This window comes from Bison bison, unplaced genomic scaffold (genome assembly GCF_000754665.1).
Source record: "Bison bison bison isolate TAMUID 2011002044 unplaced genomic scaffold, Bison_UMD1.0 scf7180017864474, whole genome shotgun sequence".
Lineage (NCBI taxonomy): Eukaryota > Metazoa > Chordata > Mammalia > Artiodactyla > Bovidae > Bison > Bison bison.
In genome coordinates this window covers 7715872-7733098 of record NW_011495035.1, presented here as the reverse complement: position 1 = coordinate 7733098, position 17227 = coordinate 7715872, and the positions used below count along the sequence as shown (strand labels likewise).

The 17227-nt window shown below is 35.7% G+C and overlaps 1 protein-coding gene across 2 annotated transcripts in view; it reads right to left on the bottom strand.

The window, feature by feature from the left end:
* Nucleotides 1-17227, bottom strand: part of CNTN6 (contactin 6) — a 320078-nt gene that overhangs the window by 11965 nt on the left and 290886 nt on the right. For both annotated transcript variants that reach the window (XM_010862021.1, XM_010862022.1), the window contains 8 exons: nt 15371-15546; nt 14895-15012; nt 14128-14286; nt 13856-14005; nt 11040-11110; nt 4027-4261; nt 3799-3914; nt 1805-1991 (listed from right to left, as the gene is read on the bottom strand). In XM_010862021.1, coding sequence (XP_010860323.1) covers nt 1805-1991; nt 3799-3914; nt 4027-4261; nt 11040-11110; nt 13856-14005; nt 14128-14286; nt 14895-15012; nt 15371-15546 — 1212 coding nt within the window. The remainder of the gene's footprint in view (nt 1-1804; nt 1992-3798; nt 3915-4026; nt 4262-11039; nt 11111-13855; nt 14006-14127; nt 14287-14894; nt 15013-15370; nt 15547-17227) is intronic.

Here is a 17227-nt window from a genome sequence, read left to right as displayed (position 1 = left end):
TGATTCTGCCTGAGATAGAAGCTGAATTATACACAAGAGTTTTGTGAGTTTGGCATCTCTCAATCAGCTATAAAGAAATGTCTGGGCAAACCTCTGATTGATTGGAGATTTCCATCAGATTTTCAGATTAACTGAAAGAGACTAGACTCCATAAGGGCCATAGAAGCAAATAGTTCATACAGGTATACAGCAATGACTTCACCAACCCAGTCAATATAGAGTAAATCAGGAAGACAAATTGAACCACATCTTTAGCTAGTCAGTTCTAGAAAATTACATATGACTTAGTCTACATCAAAGTAGAGGATTGAAGGAGAACTGGTTTAAGAGTTGTTGATCCACACAAACTCTTCCATTAAAATGGACTGATAGTGGAGGGTTTTGTTCGTCTCTTTGTTTCCTGCTTAGCAGTTTCACAGCACTTTGTATTTTCCAGTGTGCTCCTATAATCACAACCTCATTTGTGCCTTACTGGTAATTTGAGAAAACAGTGAGGGCAGAGGACCTTTTAATTAACAGTTTAGAAAATTAAAGCAGAAAATGAAATGCTTTATCCTGTACCAGGTCATGAGTCAGTGAAGTACATAGAATTAGAACACAAGTCTCTAGCTACTGGCTGGTGTTATGGACACAAGTGGATAATATATCCTATAATCGAAGACTTATTAACTGAGATGATTCCCAAGTTCATTTTGGACATGACCAACGTATCTATATGGAAAAGAACTTTGATTTTCAAACTTTTTAAACCATCTATTCATTCCCAATACACAGGACACAAAGAATACAGTATTTAATGGCTTGTTCTGTTTTTTCCTGTTTGTTAGTAGCAGTGCGTTCATGTCTTAGTCATTTTCCAAATTTCAGCAACTATATTTGTTACTCTTTTTCATTGGAATTAAGAGACCAAAGAGTGTGTTTCAAAAAGCCTGTTTACACAAATAGTTTATGTTTATCTACAATATATAAGAAATACATAAGTATTATTCACTTATAAAAAGAATAAATTGCAGTTCTTACTAAAGCCGTATCTGATCAGACAATTCCCTGTTTACTACTTTGACTCATATTATGGAATGTTTGTGCAGCACCAGACTCATTCATAGGACAAATGCAGCAATAGTCAACTATTAATCCTTTATTCAGTAGGTCCTATCTTTGTGAAAAATATTTAGTTTATTGTTAAGAGAGAGAAAAAGAGCAGAAGAGTTAATTCTTGGATTTCAGAGTCTTTCCAGTAATTTGCAGTGATATAATATCATAGAAGGAAAGATCTAGGTATCTGACAGTGCAGGAATCACATCAAGACTCAAATGGTAAGACAAACAAAAACAAACAAAAAACCTATTTAATAAGCATTTACTAAAGTATGTGTGGGACACTTTCTATTATGTATCTCTTTCAATCTTGAACAAGGCCCAGTGAGAAAATCAGTACTATTTATTCTTCACTTTACAGATGAGGATATTGAAACTAAAAGATTAAATTAACCACTTAACATCCCCAGAATGGGAGGTCAGATTTTGAACCCAAGTTGGAAGAGGACATCAAAGACATTGTATTCTTTGTCTTTCATCTATATACTTAAAATATTTTCTCTTTTGCAACTCCAGAAAGATCAGAACAGTTCATTTTGGTTGTTATCAGAAAGTTTCAACAACTATCCAGATTTATAGGCCAAATCCACTGATCAAATAAAGCAATCAGTAAAATGATGAGGTGGGATGAATGACATGGAAATTGAGCAATAAAATACTTCTTATTGGAGGTGAATTGTGGTCCCTACAGTGTGATGTATACTTACGGGACTTCTTGGTGGTAACGTTGACTGGAGGGCTTGAGGGCCCTGTCCCGGCAGTGTTATAAGCTCTCACAGAAGCAAAGTAGACGGTGTTAGCTTTCAGGCCTGTGATATTTTTGGTTGTGATGTTTCCACTGACCCTGATTTTGCCAATCATGGATTCTTTGGAATCATCTGTCCAGTATAAAACCTGCTCATTAAAAACATAAAATAAGCAATTTATTGTTTCCTAATAACTACCAGCCACAGTGGTGTATGGGAAGAAGTCAGGAGCACAAATGAGAGGATATTTTTCAATTAAAATGGTTATACAATGAAAACAAAATAATCAAAGTCCAAAATTTATATGGAAGAAATTTAAAAAAATATGAAATCACAATGGAAATGAGAAAACCTATTTTTTATCACAATAAAATATTTCATGAAATATCTAAAAGGTAACAGCTTTATCCCCCCCCACCAAAAAAAAAGTAAAAAGTGAAAGTGTTAGTCACCCAGTCATGTCTGACTCTTTGCAACCCCATGGACTGTAGCCCACTAGGCTCCTCTGTCCATGGGATTCTCCAGGCAATACTGGAATGGGTAGCCATTCTCTTCTCCAGGGGATCTTCCCGACACAGGGATCGAACCCAAGTCTTCAGCTTTGCAAGCAGATTCTTTACTGTCTGAGCCATCAGAGCTGAAGCCTCAGGTATACAGTAGTAAGTTAGAACAAAATAAGAGTCATACTTTCAATGAAAGACTCACATTATGATGTTTTGCTATTGACATTTCTTCCAGAGTTCTTTGAGTCACAGATGAATTATTAATTCAGCATATACTGATCCCTTCCTATACATTAGCACTGTTTTAAGCAAATTGGAAAAGACAAGAAAGCATAAGGCATGCCTTTGCACCACTTATAATCTAGTTAAGATGTTAGAGCACATATGTGAAAAGAAAGCAGAGGATGCATCTGCCAAAAATCATATGGAAATAAATGCTATAAGACTTTGAAGACACATAAAACCAGAAAATTATCAGATAAGAGTTCAAAGAGCAGGGGAGAGTAGAGATGATCTTTGAGAAATAAATAGGGTTCACTTAAGAGGTATGGCCTTCTAGGACTGGAGTGGTAGAGGCACCTACAGAAAGTAGAACTTTCTGTTTGGACAACATGGTTCTTATAAAAGGAGAAAAAAGAATAAAGGCAAAATCCTACTTTCATTCTAACACCAAAACAAAGAAAACCTTGTTACTCATTTTTGAATCATTAGATTTGCAAGTCAAAGAAGAGTAATTGATTAATAAGTCCCATCTATTAACTTTGTGAGAATGAAAGACTGTAAGTTTGAAATGATTTGTTTCACTCTATATAGACTATAAAGGCAGATTAGGAGAATGCAAGCTTTATCTTGTCACATAATTGCCTTTTCCAAGATGACTAACTTTTTTCAAGTAATGCTCCAGTTCAGGATTAGGTTTCCCGGTGAGATTCGTCTATGGTTTAACATCACTAAAGATTAAATGCTTATTTCTCCCCAAGAAACAAACATGACTGTAGCTTGGATAATTAAATAAGATAATCACCTGATGACTTTTAAAATTCTACCATTTGTTAATTTACTTGCTTAGGATCACCTGGAAAGATCCTCTTCATTACTTCCCCTCTGTAGCTTTAGACCCACACTATCTTATATTCAGGGTTTCCTGGGTTGGCTCAGTGGTAAAGAATCCACCTGCAATGCAAGAGATGCAGGAGACACAAGTTCTTTCCCTGGGTCAGGAAGATCACTTGGAGGAATAAATAGCACCTCACTCCAGTATTCTTGCCTGGGAAATCCCATGGACAGATGAGCCTGGTGGGCTACAGTCCATGGGGTCACACAGAGTCAGACACAACTGAGCACAGAATAGCGCAACTTATATTAAGGACTAGATTGGTAGTATAGGATTGTTGAACAGAGCTATTGCTAGCTGGCATATTCAGAGTGCAGAGTGAAATTATTGTGGATTACCTCATAGCCCAGAACTCTTCCAGTGTTTCTATTCCAGGCAATAGCATTCCATGAAACCTCCATTTCTGAAGCAGAAAAGCTTTGAACAGAAGTTCCCCTTGGGGCCAGTTGAGGTTCTACCATCCAGAGAAAGACACAACCATCTTAAGCAGAGTGGTTCATAGAAAACAAATGCAAAATATACATACAGTCTCAAAGAGGACAATTCCAATATTGACTACAACTTACCATCTTCCCCAGAGTAGATAATGGATGCAGTACTCAGGGGTCCTTCTCCTTCCTTATTATATACACCCACTTTGACTTCAAAGGGAGAGAGAGGGATGATGTTTTCATTTCTGTAAATAAACCTTGATGACTCTACAGATGGTACTCTTTCCTTGGTCCAGGTTGTCGAGCCTACTGGCCGCAGCATGACGATGTATCCAAAGTCCTCTCCATTCTGTAGTTCTTCTGGAATTGACTTGGGCAGAAGTGATCAGTCACTGAGTATTTACAAAAATATTTTGTATAGCTATTATAATATTGATTGATTATTTGGCATATCTTTTATAGAGATAAGATGGATATTTACACTGATTAATGAAGTTATTTAAAAAATAAAATTTCTATTGGGAATGCCAATTAGAAAAATGATCCCAATTAAAGATACTCAGGTAAATAAATGAAAAATTTAAATGGAAATGTAAAACAGGTTTTACATGCTTATATCACCTTCCCTCCCTGCTGCTACCTCTTGGCAACCACAAGTCTGATCTCTATGTCTGTGAGTCTGTTTATGTTTTGTAGATAGGTTTATTTGTGCCATATTTTAGATTCCACATGTAAGTGATATCATGATAGTTGAATTTCCCTTTTTGAACTACTTCACTTAGTATGATAATCCCTAGTTGCATCATGTTGCTGCAATGGGCATTATTTTGTTCCTTTTATGGTTGAGTATTATTTCATTATATATATATATATATACACACACACACACACACACAAAGAAGATGCATACATACACACACACACACACACACACACACACACACATACTCGCCACATATTCTTTATCCATCAGAATCTCTGAATGCTTTAAGTCCTCTCCATTATGGAATTTGAATATGATACATAGGTGTTTGGGGGCAATAATAAATAAACTTAGAGCAAGCAATAAGTAGAAAACGTACAGTAGGAGGATGCTGAGGCAGTGGAAGCTAAGAAAAAATTGAGGCTATAAATTATACAGAGAAGAGACAGAATTTAGCTGTTAGTCAAGTAGAAAACTGGATGTAAAGTAAATGGGAAGAACTGAAGGACGAGCAGGAGGGACTGTTGGACCTGGGGCTGGATTATCAGAGTCGCTGACAGCACTGGACAATTTTTCAGTTCTTCATTTAATCTGTCTGCTTAGCTACTGAGACTGTTTTCCATTCTCAGTATTTCTCAAGTAGCTTTAAAATCAGTTCAGTTCAGTTTAGTCACTCAGTGGTGTCCAACTCTTTGCCACCCCGTGGGCTGCAGCACATCAGGCTTCCCTGTCCATCACCAACACTTGGAGCTCACTCAAACTCATGTCCATCGAGTTGGTGATGCCATCCAACCATCTCATCCTCTGTCATCCCCTTCTCCTCCTGCCTTCAATCTTTCCCACCATCAGCGTCTTTTCCAGTGAGTCAGTTCTTCACATCAGGTGGCCAGAGTATTGGAGCTTCAGCTTCAGAATCTGTTCCCTCCAAAGAATATTCAGGGCTCATCAAGAGGCTCCCACTTTCTGCCTTTACAGTGGTATCATCTGCATATGAGATTGTTGATATTTCTCCCAGCAATCTTGATTTGAGCTTATGCTTCATCCAGCCCATCATTTCACATGATGTACTCTGCCCATATAACTTAAATAAGCAGGGTGACAATATACAGCTTTGATATACTCCTTTCCCAATTTGGAACCAGTATGTTGTTCCATGTCCAGTTCTAACTGTTGCTTCTTGACCTGTATACAGATTTCTCAGGAGGCAGGTAAGGTGGTATGGTATTCACATCTCTTTTAAGAATTTTCCACAGTTTTTTGTGATTCACACAGTCAAAGGATTTGGTGTAGTCAAACAGAAGTAGATATTTTTCTGGAATTCTCTTGCTTTTTTAATGATCCAACAGATGTTGGCAATTTGATCTTTAAAATAAATCCGTATTAGTCAAGATGACCTGATCTCTACTTCTTACCATGTAGAACAATCTAACAAATACAGAGAGTGAAAAGTGGAAGAAATACACAGTCCTGAAATCTTAGAAAATAAAATGCTTTCTTGTGTTAACACTTCTCTTTCACAGATAGATCAGAATTAAAACAGTTAATTTTGAGTGGTATGGAAGTGATTTATAAGAGTTTAAGACACTTGCTAGAGTATTTGACTTGTTTTGGATGCTTCTCTAATCTCAGATTTAGGACTTCTGCTTTTGTTAGCTAAGTACAATTAATGTTTCACATGGCATTCCCTCAAGAAAGATCTGCATCCGACATATTCAGTTTAGAAGGGAAAAGAGACTTCTTTAGGTTCTTCCTTTCATCCTTTTCATATTGGCTGATCCAATGATGGAGAAATATACAGAGCTATTTAAGGTGGGCAGAAAGATAATTTTCTCCTTTAAACAAAGAAAGTATTCAACAGTATACAAAAATTCAGACATTCCACTGGTAATGAAATCTCTTAAAGCTGATAAAGGCTAAAAATATAATTTTTCATCACTGTGTCTGTAGGAAATAAATTTTTAGTATAGACGAAGAGTCAACAAAGCTATGGCCTTTGAACCAAACCTGATCTATAGCCTGGTTTTGAAAATAAAGTGTTTTGGAAACACAGTCACACCTGTGTTATGTATAATGATATACGGCTTTTGAATGACAATGGCAAGGTTGAACAGTTATAAAAAAAGACCATACATCCTGTAAGACTGAATAGTTTCACTGACCTTTTAGAAAAAAGTGTATCAACTGCCAGTTTAGGTGTTTATCTTTTACTGTACAGTGTTTTATAGTCACATTTTATGTGAGATATTTACCACAAGCATCTCAAAGTTGGGAGTACTTTGGAGTATAAATGAAGATAAGATGCGAAGATATGAGTAAAAATACTTTAGAAAAGGAGTTAGCAGTTATTCCATCTCTAAGATTAGATATCGTGTCTGCTGCTGCTGCTGCTAAGTCACTTCAGTCATGTCCAACTCTGTGCGACCCCATAGACAGCAGCCCACCAGGCTTCCCTGTCCCTGGGATGCTCCAGGCAAGAATACTGGAGTGGGTTGCCATTTCCTTCTCCAATGCATGAAAGTGAAAAGTCAAAGTGAAGTCGCTCAGTCGTGTTCGACTCTGTGCGACCCCATGGACTGCTGCCTACCAGGCTCCTCCATCCATGGGATTTTCCAGGCAAGAGTACTGGAGTGGGGTGCCATTGCCTTCTCCGGGTATCATGTCTAGGTTAGTGCAAACAAAACAAACCAAAATAGAAGTATACACAAAATACACAAAACTTTGGTATAGAAGAAAACATAGGTCTATTATACTACAGTGTAATTATAAACCACAATGATGGAGTCAAACTGAGTTTAGAACAGTGATTGGACCTGGATTAGTGCTAAAAGTTCAAGGGGGTACTTCTTCATCCACAATGAATGACTTTGGCCTTCAGTGGTCTCTTTGTACTCCCAAGTTCTTTTTCAAAACCTTGTTCAGATATGCTATGATGATATGCTACTGACCTCCTCTCAGACTGAGTTAAGACTGTCCTGTTGGGTTCTGAGCATTCAGACCTTTTCTTAAAAATTTATTTTTGTACCCTGACTGCTTGGAACAGTGTGATTACTCATTAATTACACGTTCATTGAATTAAAAACATTACTACATTCCTGGTGGCTCAAACTAATGTGTTCATCTCCTCCTAAGTATACATACCTGATTCCTTGAAGAAGTTCAGGCACCAGAAGAATTTGGCTCAGTAACTGCATGTACATGATGCCAAATGTGAATGATAAATGGGAATTTGCATCCATTTATACAGTTTCTGTTAGTATCTGCATATTTGATATCCCAAGAAAAATACACAAAGGGATTGATTTTAATTGAATTTTTTAAAAATTTAGGTCAGAAAAAAATTTTTGTAAAGTGATAGATTCTCAAATATTGGGGAATCTAGGGTCTCTTGCAGCAACACAAAAGCAGCAATATAGAACACATAAGAGAATAGGACTGGTGGTGGTGAATGTATTTCAGGCAGGAGGCCAGATTTGGCCTGTAGGTGAAGGTCTTCAGAACCCAGCTTAAGAAAAAGAACACTATAAATCATGGAAAGATTTTTTGTTGTTAATATCATCTCTATTTAAGAATAGTATACATAGAATTTCCCATTATCCCCATGTATAGACTGAGTAAAAACCACAATTTACCTACCTTCAGTAATTTCTGACCATGGAGGAAAAAAATAGGTGAAGTCAGACCACTGATGAAATACTCATATGACTTTCAAAGAATGTTGAAACCTATATAACCTACTCACCATTCCATAAAAACAATCCTTTTAGACCACTCGAGAGTCAGTGTTTTTTGTGGGAAACTTGTTTGGTAGACAGGAATTATTTTAACTTAATATTCAAAGCAAATACAGAACTCCCACCTTCCCTGAACCTTAACTTTGCATAGGGACCATTGGAATTCTAATTCAGGACAAAGTGAAAGAGAATGGAATGAAAGTCCTGTGGTCAGATGCTTCTCTGTCCATCAGTCTCACGTTTCTAAGTCTGTTTTCTGGATGTGGCATCATGACCACCTAACATTGTCATGGAGTAAATGACATGAAATGTCCAGCACAGCATCTAAAATCCTGTAAGTTCTCGACAAGTGAGTTACCCCTGTGTCAGGCCTCTTAGGATCCCATCGCTCTCCCAGGGCCACACCTGGCTCCTGGCTCTGTCTGTCCCAACTTTTAGAAAACATCTATGTGTCTCCATGTTCTCTCATATGAAGAGAGCTTAATACTACTATTCTTTCTGTAATGGAATTTTGTGAGGAATAAAATGAACCCTGTATATAGAATGTTTTATACTACTGCAGAATCATTTACAGATGCAATGTATTACTACTCTTCTACAATGGTATTTCTCAACCTCAGCGCTCTTGACATCTGGGGGCATGTATTTTCTTGTCATGAGTGGGGGTGGGTACTATCCTGTGCATTGCAGGATGTTCATCAGCATTCTTGCCTCAGATACAACCCTCCCCTCAGTTGTAAAAAACCATACGTGTCCTCAGATATTGTAAAATATCTCCTGAGGCATGAATCACCCCTGACCTCTTAATGAGAGCCCCTCTAATGTATCAGACATCACAATTTTTAACTAAAACATCCATGGCCATCATGTTCTTAGGTGTAATGTTAAAATGTCCAAAGAAGTAGATGTTATGGCTATGAAAATTATCATCACTGTGTCAAAAGCAAGTACACGGGGCAATGACATAGCAAGGCTCTTTTATCAATTATACCTGAGGCTCAAAGCTGATAATAAAGGCATGAAATGCAATGCATTCCAAAGAATACAAACCATTTATATGTAGGACTCCTTGGCACAACTTAGCCTATGAAAAATAAAAGTGAAAGTCGCTCAGTCGTGTCCAACTCTTAGCGACCCCATGGACTGTATAGCCCATGGAATTCTCCAGGCCAGAATATTGGAGTGAGTAGCCGTTCCCTTCTCCAGGGGATCTTCCAAACCCAAGGATTGAACCCAGGTCTCCTGCATTGCAGGTGGATTCTTTACTAGCTGAGCCACAAGGGAATGACCCAAGAGAAATGCACAGAAAGGGAGTGCTGATTTAAGGGAGAGACTAGTGGGGAGATATTTCTTTTGAGACAATTGTAGAAAAAGCTGTGTATTCCCAGCCCCTACCCAAGAGAAGTAAAGGGGCTACTTCTTACCTCTTGCCTAACCAAGTGACAAGGCTTCAGGAAAAAAAAAAAAAGACTCATGGAATGTGGGGGATATGGGGAATTTGTCTGGAATTTGGGGGATGTGGGTTCTTTTAACTGACAAATGCCTGAGAAACTTCCAAAGAGGAGAGAGACCTGGACAGTGTATTGTAGCAGAGTAAAGACAGGCCAAATGGGGACTCATTGCACCTCCACAGAACATGGAACAAAGGTGTATGTTTGCTGAGAGCAGATTTGAAGCCCATGTAGGAAGCTGTCTGTGAGCACCATTAAAAGGGGCTGTCCACAAACAGTGTCTAGAGGAGAGAGACGACCTATGACCGAAAATCTGGCCATGGATCACCAGACTCCAGTAACTGAGGAGACCTTCCAACAGCCTGCGCCAAGAGATGACAACTAGAAGGCCCCAGTGGGGCACCTCCTGGACCTTCCCCACCACCACCACCAAAAAAAATCATGGCAAAACAAACAACTGCTCTCTGAAATGTCAGTTAGAGTATACCAAAGTCAAATTACAAATGACCATCAATCAGGACCATTTCTGTCCATTACCTCTTCTCCCAATCCTAATTCACAATAACTCTGGAGGAATTATCTTGGGAAAGGAGAAATTGAATAGCAGAATGAAGGAAAGGGGAGAACTAAATATGTATTCTCTTTCACACTATTGAATTCCTTCCCTAAGGCAGACCTGAGCATCTGGAAATGAGAAACTTTAGATTGGTTGAAAGTCCAAATTTTATGATAATAAAAAACAGGTTTAAAAAATTTTAAAGTACAAAAATCAACCTACCTGTTAATAGTGATGATTACAAAAGCTATGCCGTCTGCCTAAGCTTTCATCTACATGCAGGGAAGAACAAATTGGAAGGATTTAAAGAGCAATGATAGGGAAAAAATTATTTTTTACCTGCATTCTGCTGAGCCTAACTCATGAATATTTTAGAGGTAATAAATAAAATAATTTCTAGTTCATCAACTAGTAACAAAAATGCTACTGACCCACCATCAGCAGACACTGGGCTATGTTTCATATTTGGGAAAGAATTGTATTGAGTTAGTCAACACAATTGCTGGGGGAAAAATACTCTCTTAATTGGGGGAAAAATACAAAAAATTTCCAATACCTCCTCTAAATTATGCATCATCAGGAGTCTCTCATACCATGTATTTTTATATACTCAATAGTGATCAAATAAATCTTCTTTGTTTTTCAATATTCTTCTTGGCCAGCTAAATCTTTTTCCCTCAAAATAACTGAGTTGGATAGAAAATTACCTCCCAAGTAATGATGAGTTCAGACCGACTTCCTCCTCCTCCATTGATGTTTGTTGGTGCCAAGGCAGGGACTAAAAGCAACCAAGAGAAATGTAGGATGGCAATTATTAAAGTATTTTTTCATCATGAAGAATTTTATTTTTGGATTTCACCTTAAAAAAATCTCACGCAGGCACATTATGAGAGAGTCTTCATTTTTAATGAACATAAATTATGTTTACAAATATCCAAATTTCTAAGAGAGAGGACACAGTGTTTGATACATGAGCACCCTGGCTCCAAAATCGAGTAACATCATGTGTTTGATATTATTATGCATCATCTACTAATTGGCAAAATGATGTTCCATTCAGATGGTAACAGCAACACTGCTGATTTAGTGCCTAATTATACAGTTGTGCTGTAAACAAATTACTGAGGCAGTCTATTAATTAATTTTTTTCCAATAAACCAACTAAAATAATTTTTCTTTTTGTTAGTCATCAGGATATTTTAACGATTAAAAATGAATCCTTAAAATATATCAATTAAAATACTCTTGGTTTATAATTTCATGTTTGAATCTCAAATCTCTCACTACAGAATAGGACCTTTCCTCTAATTTTTCACAGTCAATGTAAGAAGATGTTCTCTGATCAAGGACGTGATTGAGAGAATTACCTGGGTTTAACTTCAGTACCCTAAGACTCAGTGGTAGAATAATACAGAGACTGATCATGTTTACAAATTAGGAAAATAAACATCCTTCAATTATACCTTTGTAAGGACTAGTATAATGAAATATAAACATTTCAAGGTAAATTGTAGAATTGATGACAACTGTGAGCATGAGTGGAGTAGTGTAGTGTATAATCAGAATGAAGTTTTACTTTATACATGTTGAAGTGTTAAAAAGCACTTTTCCTGAAATAATAACAAATGTATGCTAAATCTGTGATAAGGATACTTTTTAAAGGTTGAATTATATGCAATTATTTATATTCAATCATTTTAAATTAAAATATGCAATGTTTAATTTCTCATTTAAAATTTTTCTTCTACCATGGGTACCATTCAGATAAATCTAAACTTCTTATTTTATTTATTCCCATTTCATACATATTTAACTCCATAAGTGATATACAGATATAATAATCTCCTTTCCTTTTTAAATAGTAACACCAAACATTACCCACTTTCATATTCACATTAACCCTAACTTTGCCTATTTTGATCTTCAGAATTTATTCAGATGATTGCCTTGCACCCAAACTCTATTTTCTAAGTCTTCCAATGCCTTTGGCCAAGTGCAGTGTGAATCAGAATAGATTCTATAGTTGCAAGGATAGCTTTACAGTGACATACTTTAGGGCAATCGAATAGTTCAGGTGTATAAGAAAATTATTTTAAATTATGCTTAACTCTTTCAAAGTCATCAGTATTCTGGGTAATAGAAGTTCCTTCTTTTATTCAGTTTTCAAACGAACCATACTAATACTAAAACCATATTGAGAGGAATTATTTTTGATGATACCATCCCTCAAAAAAAAGTCACACTTCAGTATGATTTGGAGATTCAGGAAAATCATTATAAATACCAAGTTTCATTATGCTACTGAAATGAGAGTATTAGTGATTAACAGAAAGTGACATTAAAAACTTTATTGTAAACCTTTAGAGTCAGCATCAACACTGCCCAGAGCTTCCATAATACAAATCAGCTTTAAACAATTTAAACTGAAGCTAGTATCCAGAGTCATGAGGCACATGTCTAGATTCATATAAGGTTGTTCTGTGATAGGGCTTGGGAATTTCTGTGTTTAGGCATTTCACTATGTCAGGCCTTTTCTCATTTAGTTTATGGACTACTGTTATGGTGAATGCTGGAGCTTAAGTCTGGATGTCTGCTTTCTAATACTGACTGTCCAAGATCATCAGCTACATCCTGGCCTTTCTTTTCTTCTATTAAAGACTCACCTCTTAGCTCTAAATTTTTTTAGAATTATTTAATTTATGTTATCACTATCGAATATATTATTTTCCAGCCCCAGTTCTATAATAAAATGACTTACATTACCTTTAGTTTAAAAAGTGATTTATTGACATCTGACAGTTGCGCACACTTTTTTGGAAGTAATTTGTGTGTGTTAAACCAAGCCAGCAACAGCATGATCCTTCATAGGTGACTGGATAAGAATATGAACTTTTTTGGCTAGATTCATTGAGATGATCAAATATTACCTTGGATGTGAAAGTTTGAGTGGAACAAAGAATATCCATTGAAAAGAGTTTAAGGTGTGATTTCTGAGGCAGGTTCTACTGTATTCTTCTGTTCAGCAAACCACTTGATGCTCAATTAGTGCTTCTATTAAATGAGTTTAACATTCACCTCATTTCCATGTGGAAAATTTGATGCTATCACTCATTGAAGCTGCAAAGCTAGGTCAGAGTTGAAAAATAAGTGGAAATGTGTGGCTGACTGCACCAACAGATTCGTAGTTAATTCTTGGCTACAATATTTAATGAAACAATTGGTAACTTATTTACATTTACAAATCTACAGATTCTCTATTGGATTTTGGCTAGAAAATAGATAAGATGAGAGGACTGCTTTTGAAAAATTCTTATTTTTGACATGCCTTCTTAATCATCTTGTTTTGAATTCACTTTTTGGAGAAAATACACATTGCTCTGTGCACATAAAAATGGAAAATAAGAGCCACTGGTTTACTGCTTCTGATTGTGGACCAAAAATGCTACATGACTTCTCACTTATTATTTTTAGGAACTATATCATAAACAATCTTCTTCATCTTTAGAAGGCATTGATATCTTACCTGATGATTTGGTTCTTAACAATTCTGATGGCTTGCTTGGTTCTCCTATCCCAATGCTGTTCCCAGCAACTACACGAAATTCATATTCAACCCAAGGATTCAAACCAACCACTGTTGCATTGAATGTCTTACCATTGAGAATTTCTGGAACTGAGAAGAAGGTTATGCTTTAGGCAACTAAATTGGCACTAACTGAAAAAAAATCAACTATTTAATCAAAACAAAACAAAATATCTGTTTTAGAAAGTCATCCAAAATCATGCATCACTTACCCGTAGAAACAGCCTGCCAACCCACAGAAAATGGTGTCCGAGCCTGAATACTAAATATTTGAATGGGGCTGTTATTATCTGAGCCTGGTCTCCAGCTTAGTTGACAAGTAGTACTGGAAATATGTTTCACTCTTACATCCTCTGGGGGCCCTGGGGGACCTTGAAAAATATGTTTTATGATGACTATATTAGAAATTGTTAAATTTGTGGATTTGGAACAAAGATATTTGATCTGTCATGCTTAGAAAATAAAATATCGAACATAATGTATTTTAGCACATTACTTGTGATAAAAACCCTATTAATTCAGCTTACATGGTGAGAGATTAATTTAGAAATGCTTCCTTTGAAGATTAGAAAATGCCAGTCATGGGATTGTTGAATATCATCCAATAGAGAGCTAATCTCAAAAACTGAGAACCATTCTCACCCATTCCTCTCTCCAAAGCTAACTCAAATAAATGCAACTGATATGGAGAACTTCAAAAACAAGAGTGGTTTATTATGAATAGAAAGCACATCTAAGTTTTAGGGGCCAATACTGCTAGCTAAGTCTGATCATTCCTTATAAAGAAACAAAACCTACTCAATTCAATGTTCATATCTGTAGTCACACCCTGGGGTGCTGGAGTTTAGGAAAAAAACATTGTGCTATTTATTTTACTGCTTTATCATAATGTGGTTACTCAAAGATCTACCATGTACATATTAATGTCTTTGATTGTGAATAAACAGTGCTGTCATCTATTTTCACCATTTATGCTTACCTCTCACAATGATATCACCATCAGCAGATAAACTCTCAAGAGTTGTTTTTACTGTGCATAGATATTTTCCTGAATGATTTAACTGAATATTCCTTATCATCAAATCCCCAACAGATTCCTGTAGATAGAAAGGGAAAAAGGGATAAAAACATAATGACACCCAGCAGGTCTCATTTTTTTTTTTAAAGCTGGATAGATACGAAATATGAGGCGCCTCTGAGATTAGGAGATATACCAGTATCATTATAGTTTTTCATACTTGACCCCTTTCATTACCCCCTTAATTATAATTGCATCTAGAACACAAGCACTTCTATGAAAGATATAAAACAAAATAAAAACAGATGCAGCTTTGTAAACAGACAGTGAGTGATTATCCATGCAAATAAATATGGGGACAATAATTAAGAACAAGGTTGATTCATGTAAAAGGCTTGATTCACTTTATTAAGCACTTAAAAATTTCAGCAACTTACTCCTCCAATCCTCTCAAAATGAGCCATTCCTTTTTTAAAGTCTATGACATCTCCATTGAAAGACCATACAAATACAACGTCAACGGAGGGGTCACGGGACACTTGGCAAGGTAGGACTATACTCTCGCCAACTGTAACGTCCATTGTGGAAGGCGGAACGGTAATAACAGTCCTCTCTGTTGAGAAAAAAATTATTGTTTTAAAACGTTATAAAATGCTAGCATATGGCTATAAAATACATATTTTGAATCGTTTTGCTATTGTTTGAAATTATATAAGTCCAACATGAAAGCTCTACTATACTCAATAAGAAAAATTATATTCCCACTTTTCAAATATTTCTACATTATTAAATATAACCTATTACTTGTAAGAAAATTCAAGACACATTCTCATTTATACTTAATATTAAAATAAGTAGAAACCAGGGACCTCAAAAGACAACATTCACGACATAGAGAGTGTACCACACCATTTTTATTATTATTTTGTTCTGAAATTCCAGGCAAAACCCACAAAATGGTTAAAACTCTAATTATTCGGTTAATTTCATATACTAGAAACAATTGTGTTCCTAAGTTCATAATTACAATAGTTCATATTATATTAAAATTTATAATCATAAGTTTATATTTGCCAATGTGAATACTACATATTTATTCTATTTCTGACATAGTTGTGATAAAAAAATTTCTATTTTAAAGTGCAACATGAATAGGACAGAGGTGACTTTTTTATTTTTCATCCAGAGTTTTTAATTTTAGAGTTACACATCTATCATAAAAAAAATTTGCTTCTAAAAATATGTGTCACAATATCAATCCTTGCTCTACAAGTTCTATGATGTCATTGACCAGTTTCAAAGGACAATTTGAAAGGACACAAACAAATTTCCAGTTGGACTCAGGAATCCTATATTTCTGTGGTTAAAATAGACTCATAGTGATATCATTTTTTACACATTTTATACCAAACTACATAGTTTTGCTTTTAGAGCACTAAGGATTTACCAAAATGGCAACTAAATAACCATAAAGAAAAAAAAAAAAGAACTTGGACACACATTTACATGTAGATATGCACTAGCTTACCAAAGTAAACTATATTCTAAGGGATTAATATTTAAGAATTAGGAATTTTGGCAAATTATATTTTAAAAATATTGTACATGAAGTTTCAAAACAGTTTTAAAGCAAAATGAAATTGGGACCCTGGAAAATCTCTTTCTCTAAAGATCACTCATAAGATAAAATTTAACCTTGTAGGAGGTAGGCTGAAATCTCTCCTTTCATTCTGGCTTCTCTGTATTGCTCAAGAAATCAAAGTAGCACTGAAGTTGAATGTGTGTGTTCATACGATGAGTTTGCCACTGTATTTTATCAATAGAATGTTTAAGTATTGTTCTAATATTTTAAAAGTGGTGACTGTTTTCTTAACAATAAAAAAATAGGAAGAAATAATCATAGGCTTTAAGGTACACATAAATAAAAGCATCATGGAAAAATAAAAACACATATTATATTTCTGAATATGACGGAGGAAAATCTAACCCAGTCTACATCAGATGCATCTTCTTTTTTTTTTTTTAATTGTTTATTTTAATTGGAAGATAATTACTTTACAATATTTTTTTTTCTTTTTTTAAAATTTTATTTTATTTTTAAACTTTACATAATTGTATTAGTTTTGCCAAATATCAAAATGAATCCATCACAGGTATACATGTGCTCCCCATCCTGAACCGTCCTCCCTCCTCCCTCCCCATACCATCCCTCTGGGTCGTCCCAGTGCACTAGCCCCAAGCATCCAGTATCGTGCATTGAACCTGGACTGGCATCTCATTTCATACATGATATT